Below are 16,961 nucleotides of genomic sequence, written 5' to 3'. Positions count from 1 at the left end.
TCTCTGCATATCCGTGCCGCCGCTTCTTTTCGTACCGTTATGAACTACGACACGTCCGCTCGTAAATCCCGTAGATGTCGAACGATCTACTAGCGGCTATCGATCGCCGATCCGAGACTCGTTGATTATACTACACTGCGAGCTTAGACCACAGAGCGAAGTAAATACCCTCCTTTTCCTGACCCGCGCAGCCTTTTCGCACGATCACACGGAGGGATAATTACTTTCAAGTGGAACGCATTAACGTGCATGACAGTACCTGTGTGATTTTTTTTCTTTCGTTTATTTCTCTGCAAAAAATACCACTACTGCGAGTTTTTCCAGTTGCGCGTTCTCTGATGCCGCGATTTACGCCGAGTCGCAGCGTTTTTTATATCACTCTTTAGGATCGCTTACGTAATTATATTTTCATGCCGACAACTCGCGTGAGCGAGCTCGTTAGGCAAATTAAAAGATGTCGTATCGAGCGTGATTTATTCGACTCGCGATTGATATAATTTTTGAAAAATTGTTACAAGCCTGATAAAAGAACGACGACCCGATATATTTTCGATGTATTATCCGGATAAATTTCCAAGCATCCGTCTACGTGTCTAATTTCTGTACGACCGTTAATAATAGTAGAAATACATTGCCCGTCAATAGTAATACAATTGAATAACTGGCAACTCTTTGAATAATTTTTTCCGCCGAAGAATGTAGCCGCTATTAAATTCTCCATGCATATTCATACACTCGGCCGTATCGCATTCCAACGTCGCCACGATAAGATGCGGAGTTAAACGATTCTCGCACCAATCTCGCGCGATTATGCATCGGAGTGAAAAACACGTTTCCCGTTTATTCGCGGACTTTTTGCGCGACGTGGGGTACACGCGCGTGTACCTCGTATAAAGTATACGTACGACGCCGATAAAGGAGACTCTTTTTGCATAATCTCGTTCGATTATGCCCGATCCTTTACGCGCGCGTGCCCCGTAACGGCCGCGTATAAGTGGCACACAATGCGGTAACCACGGGGATCGCAGTTAGGGGTTAAACGCGTCGTGCCATCGCGTCCGTTCGCCGTCGCCGTCGCCGTCGCCGTCGCCATCGCCATCGTCGTCGCCGTCGTGCACGCTTAGTCGCTGACAAATCGTTTGACACCCGTGTATATGTGCGCCGTAATGATACGCTGCCGAGCGCGGAATGCCTCCTTTGCATCCGTGACGTATCGTAGGCGCACATTGTACCGTAATGATACGCCGTAGCGTGCTATTAATTTCGCTGCACGAAATAACGTTCGAGAGAACAAGGGAGATAGAAAGAGCGAGAGGAGGGAGAAGAGCTCAAGATTAGGAAGAAGAGAGAGGGAAAAAATGATAGCACGCGCGATGCTTAATTGACGGCCGCGCGTTCGCGGGCGAAGATAAGAATCACGTTCATAGTGATGCAGATGAGCATACGTACGACGGCGTATATACTCGCATTATTCGCAATCTTTCGCGAAACGGCAAGCACACGAGAGTCACGCTCCTCGGCGCCTTAGTCCGCTGGCACACTATCTCGCGCGGGTTCTCCCCGCGAGTTTCTCCTTGAAACGCATCTCTATCCCGCGCCTTACGGTATTTCTCCTCCTTCTCCTTCGTCCTCCGACAATATGAACCACCGTCATTACTCATCTTGTCTCGTTGACGATTATGCGCTCTAACAAATTGTATACGGCGTTATACGCTCTACTTCTTCCTCCTCCTTCTCCTCGTCTTCTCCTCTTCACCTGCTGTTTCTCTCTTTTTGGCCAAGATTACGAGTTCGTGCAGAAAATGAGCGCGTTATTTGCGCGGCAGCTTTTTCGGAAGAGTTACAGTTTGGACGCACGGATCGTGATTAACCTCGCGTCGTGACCCACGATGACACAGGCATTCTTTTTAAATGGAGCAATTTTTTTCTTAGCGAAATATAACAAATAAGATAAAATGAAAGTTTTCCTTAGAAATACAGACAAGTGCGAATTTATTAAAAATTTGTCTCGAGATTTAAAAAGATACTTGATACATTTTTGTTCTCTCTTTCTCATCGAATCGTCTCGATCTGAGTAATTTTCTTCACTTTCGGAGAGTAATTCTTTCAGAATTTAAAATACCCGAAGAGTCAACTCTCTCTCCGGTCCAATCACTTCCGTCATTCCGAGCATGCCTCGATTGCTGGTTATTATTATAATAACGCGCGCTGCTTGTTGCTTTATATCGCGAATAACCGGACACATTTCGCGCAAGCGCCTCGGGCTCGCGCGGGACGCCAACTTCGGATCCCTAATCACGACGCAGACATCATCTCGGCACGAGCACGAAGAAAATTTCCCGAGATACTCGCGCCGTTGATACCGGCACGGCGATTTGTCGTCGTATTGTATTCCCGGGCTATTCCCGGGTGTATGCGAAATTGGCGAGTTGGCCCGATAAGCGAAAAGGACGTGGCATGCACACGTCAACAATCCGTTATAGAAAATCCACACCGCGCCCAGCGCGCGCCGGCCCACATAACTTCGCTCTCCGACAGACCGGGATTGTCTTATTACCGCAAACAACCGTGTGGTCACGGGCGGGCGTGCACGGGTCCGCGCAAATTGTCTCCGCAAGAGAGAGAAGCAGCTGTATGCGGGTCACCGCCGTTATATACAGAGCGGTCCCCGGCCCCTGGTGAACTGCACGGCATTCCCGGCCAGCCGCGGATTCCTTAACAAATTTGGAGTTGACGTTTGATGGCGAAGTTTAATTGTAATTCTCCCTGCGGCTTTGTAATCCAAAATTGCGGCTGCATTCGCTCTCGCGGCTTATGGCGTAATTTCGAAATTGATGCTTAGTTAAACAAATCATTTACGAGACGTATATTCTTCGAACGAGCAAAATTTGCTTTATTAATTGATTATATTTATAACAGTTTATTAAATTTACTTTTTCTCTGTTTCTTGAAAAAATTTCGAAATTTTATTTTTATTACATTTTATTGCTTTCATATATACTTATAATTTTATATTTTGATAGCTGAAGATTGTCATGCGACAAAAGTCAAAACGTCACGCGATCAGTCTTGTCCACGAATTATGTATTATGAATTATGAATGTGCAATTACACCATGCCTATCTAAAGACAAAATATGAATTACATCTACGGACAGCTCGTGTCATGCGCTTTCCATTCTCTCAAAGATTAATTGCAGTTACTGCTGTTATTCCAGACATTTACAGGTGTATACCCAAAAACGTCCTACCGCATAGTAAAAGTCGACGTAGTAAAAACGTCGGCGATAAAATTGCGGCAAAATATGACGACGTCGTGTAGTTTATTAGAATCAAAGGATCCCGGACACTTTTTGCCCCGGATATTCCCGAGGTTAACGAACGGCCGCCGGTTCCTCGCGGATCATCGCGAGCGGTTAAATGATCGCTCCGATCGCGGCGAGGGAAATTCGGTTTTAAATCTCGCCTAGAGTCGTAAACTCTAATCCCAGTGCGAAATATACAGCGCGCGCTAACGGTAATCGAGCAATTACCCGCCGCTCGCGCTCTAGCGATTCTTATATATCGCACGGCCTTCTCTCGTTCTCTCTCTTTATCTCGGTTCTCCTTCTTTTTTTTTTCACGTACGCCACCTTTGCCACGACGTAAACTTGAGAAACCACGACGCGCTTCTTCGAGCCCGTCAAACTCGTACCGCTTTATACGCTTCCCGCCGATTACGGACGCCGCGGCTCATCTAACCGGCTAATTCTCGCATAGAGTCACGTTCGAGACGATACTCGAAACCCGAAAGTCTCGAATGCGCTGATACGTGAGATACATGTAAAAGCAAAATCCACGCTCTCGTCGCGAGATTTCTAGCTGCACACTTATCGTTGGAACGAAAATATGGATTTCGGAACGATTATAACTCTGCGGGAGACTTGGTCCGTTGGCACGAAGCTTTTGCCTTATCCGCGATGTTGCGGAAAATGCAACGATATTAATTTTCGTACATCCTCGGTAACCCCCGTGAGGACAGAAATTTGCGCAAAGCTCTGGTTGCGCGCGAGCGTGCTCTAAATCAGCATTACGAAAGCTGTATAAAGCCATGCGTTGTACCGTAATCGGTTGCTCTTTGTAAGCGTCTAATTAATGGTGATGCATCCTAATTCCGGGCTTTGCTCTTAGCACGTAGGTAGATAGGTCCCTCCCAACTCGGGCAGTTATGCCCGGCACAATTGGCGACTTTCGCCATATCGCGCGAAAGTTATGCGAAAGATTAATGTTTTCGCTCGCTAATCAAAATTAGGCCAAAAGTGAGAGCTGCATTTATATAAAAAATTATTTTTATTGCAGTGTTATATTTTCATGTATGTATTTTTTACACATTTTCTCTATTACATATATGTATAATGATTTGAAACAATTTATTATCATTTTTTCCATATTTTACCTAGTAAACTTTTTTTATTTTATTAATTTTTGTCACTATTTAATGAAGGGGCTTTTCATTCTCGCGCGAGCTTCGGGCTTAAATTTGCCGCAGACTTTCAATTATTCAGAGATATTGTTATAAAAAACCGTCATGTCTGGCGCCAAAATCGCCCTTTACTTCGTCGTTGAATCACGCCGCAATGTCGTTACGAAGGCTTTTGTATTCATTCCAGCGAGTTATTTCGCCGTGTCCGAAAAAAGGACGAGCGAATCGGACTCTGAACGAAATTCGAGCATTCTTCAGTAACACACGCTTCTTTGCAATATGAATGAGCGAATGGCTCGTAAAAAGTTATTTTCCAGGACCGCCAACCGCCGGATACCGGATGAAGATCCACCACGGGCATTAAAATTTTCAAGTGATGTTCGCGTGATGGATCGCGATACTCGAACGAGCGAATCCGTTGTATGCGCCTGCCTGACATTACGAATGCGTTTCATCTCTCGCAGTGTCCGACGCATCATTGTTGGCATCTCTGGAAAAAGCGACGTGAAAGTGTGTAATCCGCGTGGAAAAACGCCTTTCCGGAAAGTCCGAAAAATATGGCGAAAAAATTCTCGTGGTATTTCAACGGTGAAATTCCAAGCTCGTACGTAAAAATTTTTCTAACACGATTTGCTAATATATTTTTATCATATTTGTAGACAGATTAAATGAATGAAACTACATACGGTGTTTGAATAATAAAAGATGTATTCTCGGAATATGATGGATTTATTGACATGCAATAAACCGATTTGCATTGAATGTATTTTTTGATAAATAATTCCACACTTCAATTATTGCTCGCATGCTCGCGAATAAAATCCTTTGTGTACCAAATCGCGTTTTTTATGTTTTACACACGTTATCCACGTATATCGTTTTACGCATATGAGTCCACTCGATTTAAATCGCGCTCGATTTCGTTGCATCGACACGCGATGAAGCGGCCTGTTGTAACTTAACTCTCTAGGGAGTCGACGCGGCCAGTGCTTCACCAAAAGTATCTTTTTGAAATTCTAGTTGAGAGAGAAGTCTATGCGTGATGGCTCTTCGCTTGGACGAAAACGTCACAGCGATGGTTCCAAAGCGAAACCACCGAACCTAACGGTATTTAGTTTAAACAAACGGAGGACGTACGCGCGCAAGAGACGTTACGGAAAACAAGATAATAATAGCAATCATCTAACATATTAAATTAATTTTAAAAATATTCAACTTTGAAATTTAAAATGTTGATATAATCGATAATTTTCAGATATTTTTTTACAAAGCTTCAATACACGACGAAAAATGTCATTTAAATTTAGAAGAAAAATTACACATTGTTGGAATAAAAACATCAATCATATAAAGGTGATTTATTACAGAACATTCTGTACACAATATATATATATATATATATATATATATATATATATATATATATATATATATATATATATTACAATTCCTTCTCTCTTTCTCTGTGCCTTGTCAAGTGCGGCGATATCGTAAAGCCACGAGATAAAGCCGCCTAACCTAACGGCCTACCTTCGGTAGCTACGCCGAGGCTACGTTTCCATATCTCGTAACTTACGAGCATGCATCTACGCGAATGTATGTAGATGTGCTTCAATACGATGGCGACATTGCAGAAGAGAGGACAAGATTACATATTAGTGATGTTTATGGATGATTTATGGACTCCTTGTTTGATAAACGTAATCCCGTGACGAAAATCCATTTGCGCAAAGAGCCGATGGGGAATAAACTGCATTGCACTTATCGCACCACCGCAAAAGCTGAAAAGAAACTTTGTATTGATCATAAAAGACTATTCGACTACGAAAAAGGCAGAATGGTATAGAATAAAATAAAGTTTATATCGTATTATTTTTTCAGAATACAAAAAATAGCGCAATATTATAAAGATATATAAAAAAAAATAGTCACTGATATGACATTAAATATTGGAAATTAATAAAATGAGGAAAAAAGATTTTTTTTATTTTGCTTTTCGCGTGCTATTCTTTATTATACTGATTATTAAATAAACGATATCAGAGAATGATATAATTGTTACTTGCCATAGTCTGAGCGGATATTCGTATTTAGAAATATTTGAAGAGAAAAAGAATATATCCACTGGAGATTTAAAATACAGAATCCTTTATTGGACAATGTGCACTTCGATCAAAGTCTCGAATTATAAAACTGTCTGACAAAAGATCGACTCGATTGCGGACAAGCGAAAGTCTCGTTAATTGGAGAGCTCATCGAAATGCGTTTGAATCACCCATAGAAATTAAGCTGGCGCATGTTCAAACAAACGTGAATTCTCAAAGAAACAAAAAAGAAAATTGTGACAGGTATTTCTGACTTTTGCGAGTTAAACTACTCCGACTGAAAAGACGACTGACTTTAAAGATCAAATATTTAAAGCATAAAAAATTATAAATATTAAAAATACGTTAATTATTAGTATAATCGGCATTCTGTATATATACTATTTTTATATAAGTAAATTTAAAAAAATTCTTAAAATTTTAAAGTTATGTTTGTTTTAATAATCAATAATAGAAATTTAAGCGGATATATGACATTTGTCTTAAATTAATCGCAGACAAGGGAAAGAAAAAAATTAATTCAACAAAATCTGAATCTGAAATTTTGAAATTTAACGTTGTTTAACATTTTGTATAAAAAAGTACACGTTAATCGCCTCGGCTCGTCACTAATCTCATTCCAAATTTTCATCTTTCGCTCTTCCTCGTCCCGTTAATAGCTTGGCGTAAGCAAGCATATAGGAGATGCCTGCGATATCTTGCCGGAGGCGAGAGCGAGCTCGAAACACGTGGTACGGCGTCAGTCAACGTCGTCGGATCGCCTGTCACGGAATCAAGCGCCGCTAGGCTGACGGCGAAAAGTTAGTCGAGCGCGTTTTAGTCGATAGTCCGCAACTGCGAGACCTATTAGGCCGAAGTGCTTCTCTCCATCTCTCGATTTTGCTTCCAAGTCCCGCCGTTCCTCTCTCCGCGGTTGGATGCGCAGTCGTTGGCGAAGTTTACGCCACGCCGGTTATCAATGGCAGTCGCGTCGGGGAGCTGCCGCATTATGAACTTATCACGGAGACAGTCGCGGACAACTTCGCCATTAAAGTTTCAGCACGAGCAGTGTTACTGACTCTCCTTCGCCTTCCCGTGCCCTCCGTTTTCGCCTCTTCGTCTTCTCCTCCGTCCGCTTCATGGGAGCGATACGCCCTTTCTAACCATCGTTCCGTCGCGAGGATCTCGGCGAACAATGCGAGGAGCAAACGTGCTGCTGCAGCAGCCTAATCTGGTTTCGGACCATGATGGAGCTAACTGTTCGGGAGATTCGGACGAATTTCCTCTTTGATATTAAGGGAAGAAACGAACGAAGATATCCCTAAAATTCTTTAAATTCGTTTTACTCCAAAATATTTCTAAAATTCTCGAAAATTTTTATATTACGAAATGTACAATTTACTTACAATATCTTTAATTATTACAAAAGTAGACTTTCTCTCTTTCTCCTTCCACATGCAATTCTTGATTATAAAATTTGTGCACGGTTTATTCAAATTTTCATGTTCATTCAACATTCAAACATGCATTGCTTTTTTCGTTATATTTGTATCGCTACTATTATATATATTTTGTTCGATAATTGATAGGCTGATATTCAGCGAACTAAATGGTAAATAACTGATTTATCGAAAAAAGCAGACTCGCACACAGGCACTCCCATTGTCGGAGCGAAGTCTCTCTCGCTTCATCGATCATCCTCTGCCGAGTCGATAAAAAGCTGTTTTAATTGGCCGCGAATCGTGGAAATTCAACGACTTTTCAGCTTTGTCGTTGCTTCCTGGAGCGTTAAGCGCCGATATAAACGCGCGATATTGCCGTATCGGGCGCGCGTTTTAATCCTTTATTGCGCCGCTGAGAAGCGAAATCATTGACATGGTTCCGTTATTTATTATCGCGTCGAGCGCGCGATTTATATAATATGCTACGTGACACTCTTCGTAAAATTCCTTACTTGTGTTTTCGTCATTATTAATTTATTTCTCTTCTTTTTTTTCAGGTACGTAATTCTACCGCTAGTTGTTTTTCGCATGCAAGATACAACGTTGATAAGAGGTATGTTCGCATTATTTCAGTTGGTATTGAGAATGAATACGTCTTTAGTCGATAGAACGAGATAAGATTGTATTAATAATATTACATAATTTATCGTGTGTACGTCTATACGAATGTAATATATATTTTCTGGGCATCTAATAATTGCTCGGCTGAACGAATGGGAAATTATCAGGCTAAGCTGCCTGCCTTATTATCTCAGGAAGAATCATGCGTTCTCTCTCTTCGCGATCTGCAGGGACCTCTCTGCAGGAGAAGCGAGGGTCTAATTAAAAACTTTAAGCCGCAGAACGAAGCTTCGCATGTTTCTGGACACTCTCTCCTTCTCTATTCCCAGGAAGCGCGACTTAATTAACTTTACGAAGAATGAACCGCGTTATCCCCGCGGTACTCTTAATATATCTCTTTCGCCGCGTTTTAACTTGGCACTCGCGGGAATTCGTTCGCAAAAAGTCACGCTTTCGCGCAATTTATATATTCCCGGACGCGTCCTGCGACTTCCGAGAACGACGATGTTTCTAATTGGCGCAATTACGATTGCTTGTACTTGATATGGCGCACGGTGTTGCATACCGAGGAGCGAGCAATTCGCGATTCATGCCCGCGGTTATTCCTGTCGCGACGGTTATTCCTACAGAAATTTCTTCGGCAAATGAACCGCGCATACGAAATAATTCGCGAGGCGCAAGATGGAAAATTTCAGCGGCGAGCGCTTTCATTTCACGAGAGGAATTTATAATCTTAAAATTTTTGCGCAAATGTCTTAACGCTACAAGCATTTTCTTACATTTCTCAAGAGGAGAAGTATGCAAATTCTCGGCTATATCAAAGTGATATTAATATTAAAGTTTTTTTCATACGCATAAAAATATACGACATGGCTTACTTTCGAGAGATGCTTGTCCAAAATATGTAAAAATTTTTCTGAAAATATTTCGGATTACATTAGCATAGTATTATAAAAATCAAAGATGAATTATTTTCTCACGGATTCATATATGTATATTATATGAAAAATTTGTTATACGAGATAATGGATTATTAAGGAATCATTTCCAAAAAGCAACTCTTGAAATCAATATATATTATATAATATATATTATATAATATTCAGATTATAATGTGCTTGCTTATATATACATATATATTCGTGAGATACACTTAATATTCTTAGAAACAGATATGTAAGTTTTCTCAATATGACTTTCTTATAAAGAGGAAAACTTTGGTTACAACGACGCTCGCAGTTCGCCAACGCGGCTGACACATTTTATACATCGAACTTTATCATATCTCGTTTGCAGTTCTTTTCTTTTTTCTTTGGCCTCTTGGAATTTTGTTTCAACTTAGCATATGCAACGAATTCTATCCGAGTATTTTAATGTATTACTTCCTCCACGATCTCTGCTACATCATTATTGATCTAAAAAGAATGAGTGTCCGAAAAACCATGCGAGTAAAAATATATGATTGAAAGAAGGGGAGAGAAAATGTCATGATAAAAAACCTGGGCACTAATATCGAAAAGCGAGTTTTCCGGTATCAGCTGTGAGCAACAGTTTCTAATAAAGTACGATATAATCCCCAATATCCCCTGTAATGTTAGTCTACATATTCGCCGGGTGCGGTGAAATCAAGGCCCGGCTGGTAAACGTTATTACGTATTAACTCCCAAATGAATAGAAAATGTCCCTCCGAGAGGTCGATTTGTTTCACACAGGATATAAAGGTCTCATAGATTGTGCAGAAAACGCGTCATTCATAGCCGAGGGTTGAATATTGCGATCTTGCTAAATATAAAAGAATAAAAAAAGTTATAAATTCAAGAACTCGATGAAATAATTTAAATATATATGAAACGTAGTAACGTAAAAATTAAAATAATGATGCGTATTTTAAAAAAACGGATAATTTGCGGAAAAATAATTAACAAGGAAAAAGAACGATAAAAATATTTGAGAGAATAATTTAAACTATTTAAATTAAAAATTTGAAATATGAGGAACAAAGTTTTCAGTATTAATCCTAAACTCGATATTTTTGAGATATTTGTAAATTAAAATTTTACTACATTTTATACACATAAAAGAGTATCGGTTATCGGTACAGAAAGTTACCATTGGAAAACGGGTTTCGTGTATTTGGCAAGCCAAACTCGAGCCAAACAACTTTATCTCGAACAAAGTGTATAGATACAAACATCATGGTATATGTTACATCAATTCTTTTCATTGATATAATAATAAAATTCCGCAATTTCGGCCAAACAACTGTTGTTATTCTCCTCTCAGCGATTAAGCACGCGAATTGTATCGCGATGGCGTATGTATATGCGCCGATTTTTACTTCTTAATTATTATAACATATGTTAAAACAGAAAAAGAAAAACAATCAAAATTTATTATCAAAATTGATTCTATAATATGTAAAACAAATTTTCTCAGTATTCGAGACTGTGTTTATCAATTCACCATTTTAACAATAATTTATTAAGTAATTTCCAACATAATTAGTGAAATTAACAGAACAAACGAATATTAATTTTCCAAATAATCCCTCCATAGTTGTTCTACAAATTAGTGAGTTTCATATTAAACGTCAAGAGAATAATTTTAATTTAATAGATAATTTACATAGAGAGAGAGAGAGAGAACATATGAGATTTTTCGATATTTAAAAATATCTTTGTTCAAACATTTACTTATTTTTGAATAATATTCCCTCGTGAAAGGATCGATACTGTTATTCCTTGAAAAAGCGTGTGTTACATCGCCATCGAGGCTGTTAGTGACAGCACAGTCTCGTAGAGAAAAATATGTTATTGCGAGAGAATGCGAATTAGCCCGCGGTTCTTCGTATCGCAAAGCTCATCTCCGCGCACGTGGTGGCGACAGATATGGCGACAATGCAAAAGAGCACAGACTCAACCATTTTCCCGTCCTTTATATAACGCAATGATCGGCGGGGCAATATCCGCGCTACCCGACAACGCCGCGGAAAATGGTCGAGTATGGTAAAACACTCGAGGCGATCCCTCATTTTCCTTCATACTATAACATCCTCGAAAAGATTACTCCGGCACAAGACAAAGCTATTGCGTCGAGATGCGCATTTATCTATCGCGAAAATATAGTTTTTCAATTTTCGAAGCGCGGTATATGCATTATCGAAGAATACAATCTAAATCCAATAGGCAATGAAGGCTATAATAATCATTTCCGCGTATATTGATTGATATTAAAATTTAATAATATTAATATTGCTGAAATCATAACCTTTGATATTAATTAACCGTGATATCAAGCCATTAAGAATTAATAAGCAAAACATTGGTTTTCATATTATTTTCCATGTTAATGAAAGTAATTTTTTTGTTGACTTCCTCTCAGCAAAAGAGGTCGAATATAGTTTTCATTTACTGCACCTTTTTATATTATACACACATTTATAACATTTTTAATAAAATTAAAATTTTATTAAAATAAATTTCACTTAAAACTACCACTAGATCGAAGAATGTGGCTTTGAATGTACTTTCTCGCTTGAATTTTCAGTTAAACGGGAGTTTTTTATTTTTTTTTGTCGATATTAAATTAACTTTCTTTTGATGCGCTTCAATATCAAATTAATTTTCTCAAATTATGAATGCTTTGATATTTTCGTTGAGGAAAAGTCAATTTTGAATCAGTCATCGAAATTATCAATAAATATTTAAAATGTAAACGCTTTGTACGACAAATTGCTGTGGATATCGTTAAAGTTGTGCTCCGATACGTTAGCTCATAGTTGACAATGGTATCAACCGCGGCTTCACGGTTCGCGAGTATTTCGCGTAGGTTTCGCTAAAAGAACAGAGAGGAGAACCGAGAAAGAGCGGTCGACTTCAATAGAATAACTTAGTAGTCTCGTTTATCCTTTCGCTCGTGTACACCGGCTCGACTCGGTCCGCTCTCGCTTCGTTTGTTCTCGAACGCGACGGGCGATTAATTAACGAGCTCTCGACAAACGATCGAAGTGCCGTGTAGACTACGAAAGGGAACTAGGGTGTCGCTAGGGCGTTGCTCGGACTGTATACCCGGGTATCTGTCCTCCGCCTAATTAAAGCAGAGTTGAATCATTACCGGGAAGAAGGGGAGGATGTGGAGCAAAAGGACGACGGCCCTTCCCATCTCCTCCCGCACGCGGACAGGATAATGCTATTTCCTACACGCCACTTGCAATTTATTCATAACTCGAGAAAATTATATTTTAAGAAATCTCTACTTTGGATGTTCAGTTTATACATGAATCTAATTTCTATAATATTGTTGGATTTCTGACAGCGAAATATTTATTTATTATTCTCGTATGCGATGGTTGGTTTGTTTTGTCAAAGAGAAAAGCGATAAATGCGAATCTTATACGAGATGAATAATCTTGTAAATAATCCTCCCATCGTTAGCACATTTGTCAACTTCTCATGAATTAACATTATCTCATCCTCATCCGCATATCTATAGCGTTGCGTCGCGTTCGCTCACTTGATACACCACGGGTTCGCAAATTATCGGCTCGTTTTCGCGACGCGCGTCTCTCTCGCTAAAGCGCTAATTATCGCAACCCGATTGCCAGCGGCCTATTCATAATCCGCGTGCACCTAATCTAAGCTCAATTACGCGCGCCAAGCGGATTATATGCACCCACTTAGAACCGAATTAGATCGTTCCCTCTCCCTTTCGGCGCGATCTCTGACGTTAATCTGCGAATCGCACTCAATGTATCCAGCGCTCTGAAACGCGGCTTAATTAGACGGGCGCAAATGCTGCCTTGAGCTTTGAATTTCGACGCGACTCAACGTCATTTACAGTTTCCGATAGTATGCGCAAAGTGAGCGCGCGATTTAATTCGCTGTCACGAGTCGTAATTAACGCATACATTTGATAACATCAAAATCAAAAGTATATTACGAACGCATACGTGACTTACATATCGTTGATGAAAGTCTGCGAAAGTTTATCGCAAAGACTGGCAGAGTTGCTTTAATTGCTTAATTGCTTCGTGACATAAATATGTATATTATATAGTGAACACTTGTTTACATTAGATTATATAATAAATGTATAACTTCTTTTACGACATAAAAATGATAAAATAACGACATGTTTTTATAAAGATATATTTCGAAAATTTAATTAATTATTTCAATATTGCCAGCTGAGACATTAGCATTCAGACTGTTAATCAAAATTTGTTTGCGCAATGTCCGTAACATGTACATGTGTATATGTGCGCTCGAGCGTGCATGTGTGTGTGTAACATAAAGAGGATCGTAATTCTTCTTTAGTTTGAATTCTTCTCTTAAGATTTAAAGTTGGACTGCTTGGCGACTCGACCCGGTGGATTCACGTGCTAATTAATCCGCGCCCCATTTATAAAGCTGTAACACCAAATGGAGACCAAGTTTGAAAGTGGCTGCCATCGCGCGAAGCTACGCGGAGGCCGGGATGGGGGACGAGGCGACGCGAGCGGATGGTTGGTATATTAAAGGGTGCCCGATCGTTCGTCACGGGGGGACGATCATTTATAAGTCGAGCAGGTTCATGATTCTCTTTACTGCTCTCATATTTCGTCGCCTGAAATTCAATCTTCCGTTGTACCCAAGACATTTTCCGTAATTTCTGTTCAATAAACATTTTTCTCTTTTTTTTTAATTAATATATTAATAATTTTTAAATATTTGCATAATAATGACATGAGATGACATAAAGCAAAGTGGCACAAAATAATTTAATAAGGATTGCGAATAATAACATGAGAAAAACAACAGAAATAATTTTATGCGGATGGACATTTTAAATAAATTGCAACAACAAAGTATATTTGTGCTATCTTAAACAAGTATTAACGATTCAATTACAGATTTTTTCTTTAAATAAAAATTAAAAAATTATATATCCGCCAAAATATATATTCGAAAAAATATATTTCGAAAGTTGATAGCATTAAACCAGAGTTATATGCTTCGCAAACTGGTAGTTGCACGAAACATTTTGTATACCGTCGAAGAAAAATGCAAATCGTTGAAAAGCATTCACTGTACTTTGGAAAGTTTAGAAAATTATGGGTAACACACACACGCATTTCCATCGAAGTTTTTTCTGCTGCTTTCCCGAAGTGCTCGCATTTCGATTCTTTAAAAGAATCGACCGAGGTGTCGATGTCTTCCATATAAAAAAAGAAGTCCCGGAAATGTGCGAAGCCGCCGCGAAGAGCATAAAATTCGACCGTAAAATTCAACGAAAAGAAGGATATCGGTATCATGGGTCGTCGTAATGATGACGATGGTGCATTGATTATAGGACAGTCGGCGGTTTAACAGTACAAGATTTCCCGGCGGAAGAAGGAGCAGAAAGAAGAGGAGATGTGTGAAAGAAGAGACTCCTTGTTGCGTAGCCAGTCGAGCGTGCGATACTGCTGGGTAGAAGAAAAATAAAGACCCTATTATCACCATCAATGATATTTGAACGGGAACCGATCAACGAGATAGTAGAGCCTAATAGACATATTTAGAATGATACGATATGAATAATGTACGAAATGTCAAGAATAGACTTCTGATCTGAAAGATGAAAAATTCTTACGAAAAAATGCCGAAACGCAACAATAATTTTTAGTTATAAACATCTGAATATAAATCTCCGCGAATTAAATTTTAGAGATGCAAGTAGACAACACTTGATTATTCGCTTAATTTTTGATTACACCTTGTTTTAATAGAATTTTAATTAATAAATTAGCAAAATTATAAAAAGAAAAGCGAGTATAAATATATTAGCACACATACACGCTAGTTTCTTTAATGGGGACAAGAATGAAATTTAAGGCAAGCAATAAAGTTTTATGCAAACTAATTAATTTGCTCATTAGAATGCAGAATGGCGTATAAATGGTTGGACAGGTATTTTTTGAATTCGAGGATAGAGATGAATGGCGTTAAGCGAATTCCGAGAGAAACGAAGCTAGAAGAGAGCGGGAATGAGAAACGTTTGCAATGCTAATTATATGGCTTTTCTTATAACGCTCGGGTACCGCTTTCATGGCCCAGTTTAACTGACGATCTCGCATTGTGTTCTTCATCCCTCCGTGATCTACGAGCGTATCTTTGCGACCGGTATCGTGCAACTCGCTCGACGCTCTCTTTCTCTTTGTGCTCGTGGTATTATGCGCTCCCACGGTACATCGAGGTTTGAGAGAGAAGATTCATATTCACATTTCGTATTTCGTATATCTGCGGTTCGGCATTTACAATCGTGGACATACAATTCATGAAGAAATAATATTTCTCAGAGATACGACTATTTAGGACAATTTTGAAATAATTTTTTAATTATATCGATCGATCTCTCTCTGCCAATTAAATTAAATCGACTTTATTTTCTATTATAACGACTCGTTATCGTTTCTTATATTTCCATCATTATGTTGGACTATTGAAGGAATTCTGCCTGGGCTAATAAAAGTTTCCCCCTCTCTCTTTCTCCCGGTTCCACGATATTTATTATATTCGAGGACCATAAGTTTCGCCGTGACGAGGATAAGCTGCAATGACGCGAGGACAATAAAAGGACCAAACTCTATTAGGAGCGTCGCGAATGGAGCAGAAGCCGTCTTTACAGGCGCGCTCCGACGGCGTATCGATCGATCCCCGTGACCGTCTACGAGATCAGAGCCGAGATTACTTTCATCGTTTTATGCCCGTTACGTGCCACGTCGCGCTGCCCGACTCCGGCCACGTTCTCCCCGCTCAGGGAAAACTTTCCTTCCGCGTGAGGAGAGCATCCTTCGTTCTTCTTCCTCCGACCGGCCAATCAGCGCTCGCGAATGTGCTCGGATCGGCGACAATAAAAGGCGAGGTAGTCTCGACGGGAGTGACCCATCTTTTACGCTCGGAACGCTGAGTCGCGCGTTTTCCGTACGTGCCCGATGTAACCGTCGCTAATTACAGCGCCGTTAACTCGCTCGGGCAGTGGAACGAGCTCCGCGATTCCAAAGATTTGGACGAATTCCACACTTTGCTCCTATTTAATTAAAGTCTCTAAAGGCGATATAATTATCTCTAAAACGAGATGATTACAAGTTGATCGCTCGATCGCAGCGTTAATTTGTAACACGACTATCTTTTACGACGTTTATCTACGTACCTCCGTTTTTTTCGTAAAGCGAAGCGAATAATAATTCGCCTACGCGTATACTTTTAACGGGGCGGACACGCGATCGTTAATCGCGCGGTGTAATATGCTACATATATCCATTACAAAACGTAACGCGGCTGTAATAATGCATACTAATTGTTTAGATAAGCGCGAATCCGAGCGTTCGTTT

General features: G+C 39.7%; 1 protein-coding gene across 3 annotated transcripts in view; it reads left to right on the top strand.

Moving 5' to 3' along the window:
* The window catches only part of Twin (CCR4-NOT transcription complex subunit 6-like twin), a 484,682-nt gene that overhangs the window by 320,969 nt on the left and 146,752 nt on the right, over window positions 1-16,961 (top strand). The window contains exon 7 of one of the 3 annotated variants that reach the window (XM_083107017.1): window positions 8,545-8,600. The exons of the other annotated variants lie outside the window; for them this stretch is intronic. Within the exon in view, the coding sequence (XP_082963143.1) occupies window positions 8,545-8,600 (56 nt within the window). The remainder of the gene's footprint in view (window positions 1-8,544; window positions 8,601-16,961) is intronic. 3 annotated transcript variants of the gene reach the window in all.

Source organism: Camponotus vicinus, unplaced genomic scaffold (assembly GCF_025532165.1).
Source record: "Camponotus vicinus isolate PSW18456_S1 unplaced genomic scaffold, iyCamVici1.0 SCAF_8, whole genome shotgun sequence".
In the NCBI taxonomy this organism is placed as follows: domain Eukaryota; kingdom Metazoa; phylum Arthropoda; class Insecta; order Hymenoptera; family Formicidae; genus Camponotus; species Camponotus vicinus.
The sequence above is the reverse complement of the archived record's forward strand: the minus strand, read 5'-3'. Positions and strand labels throughout refer to the sequence as shown.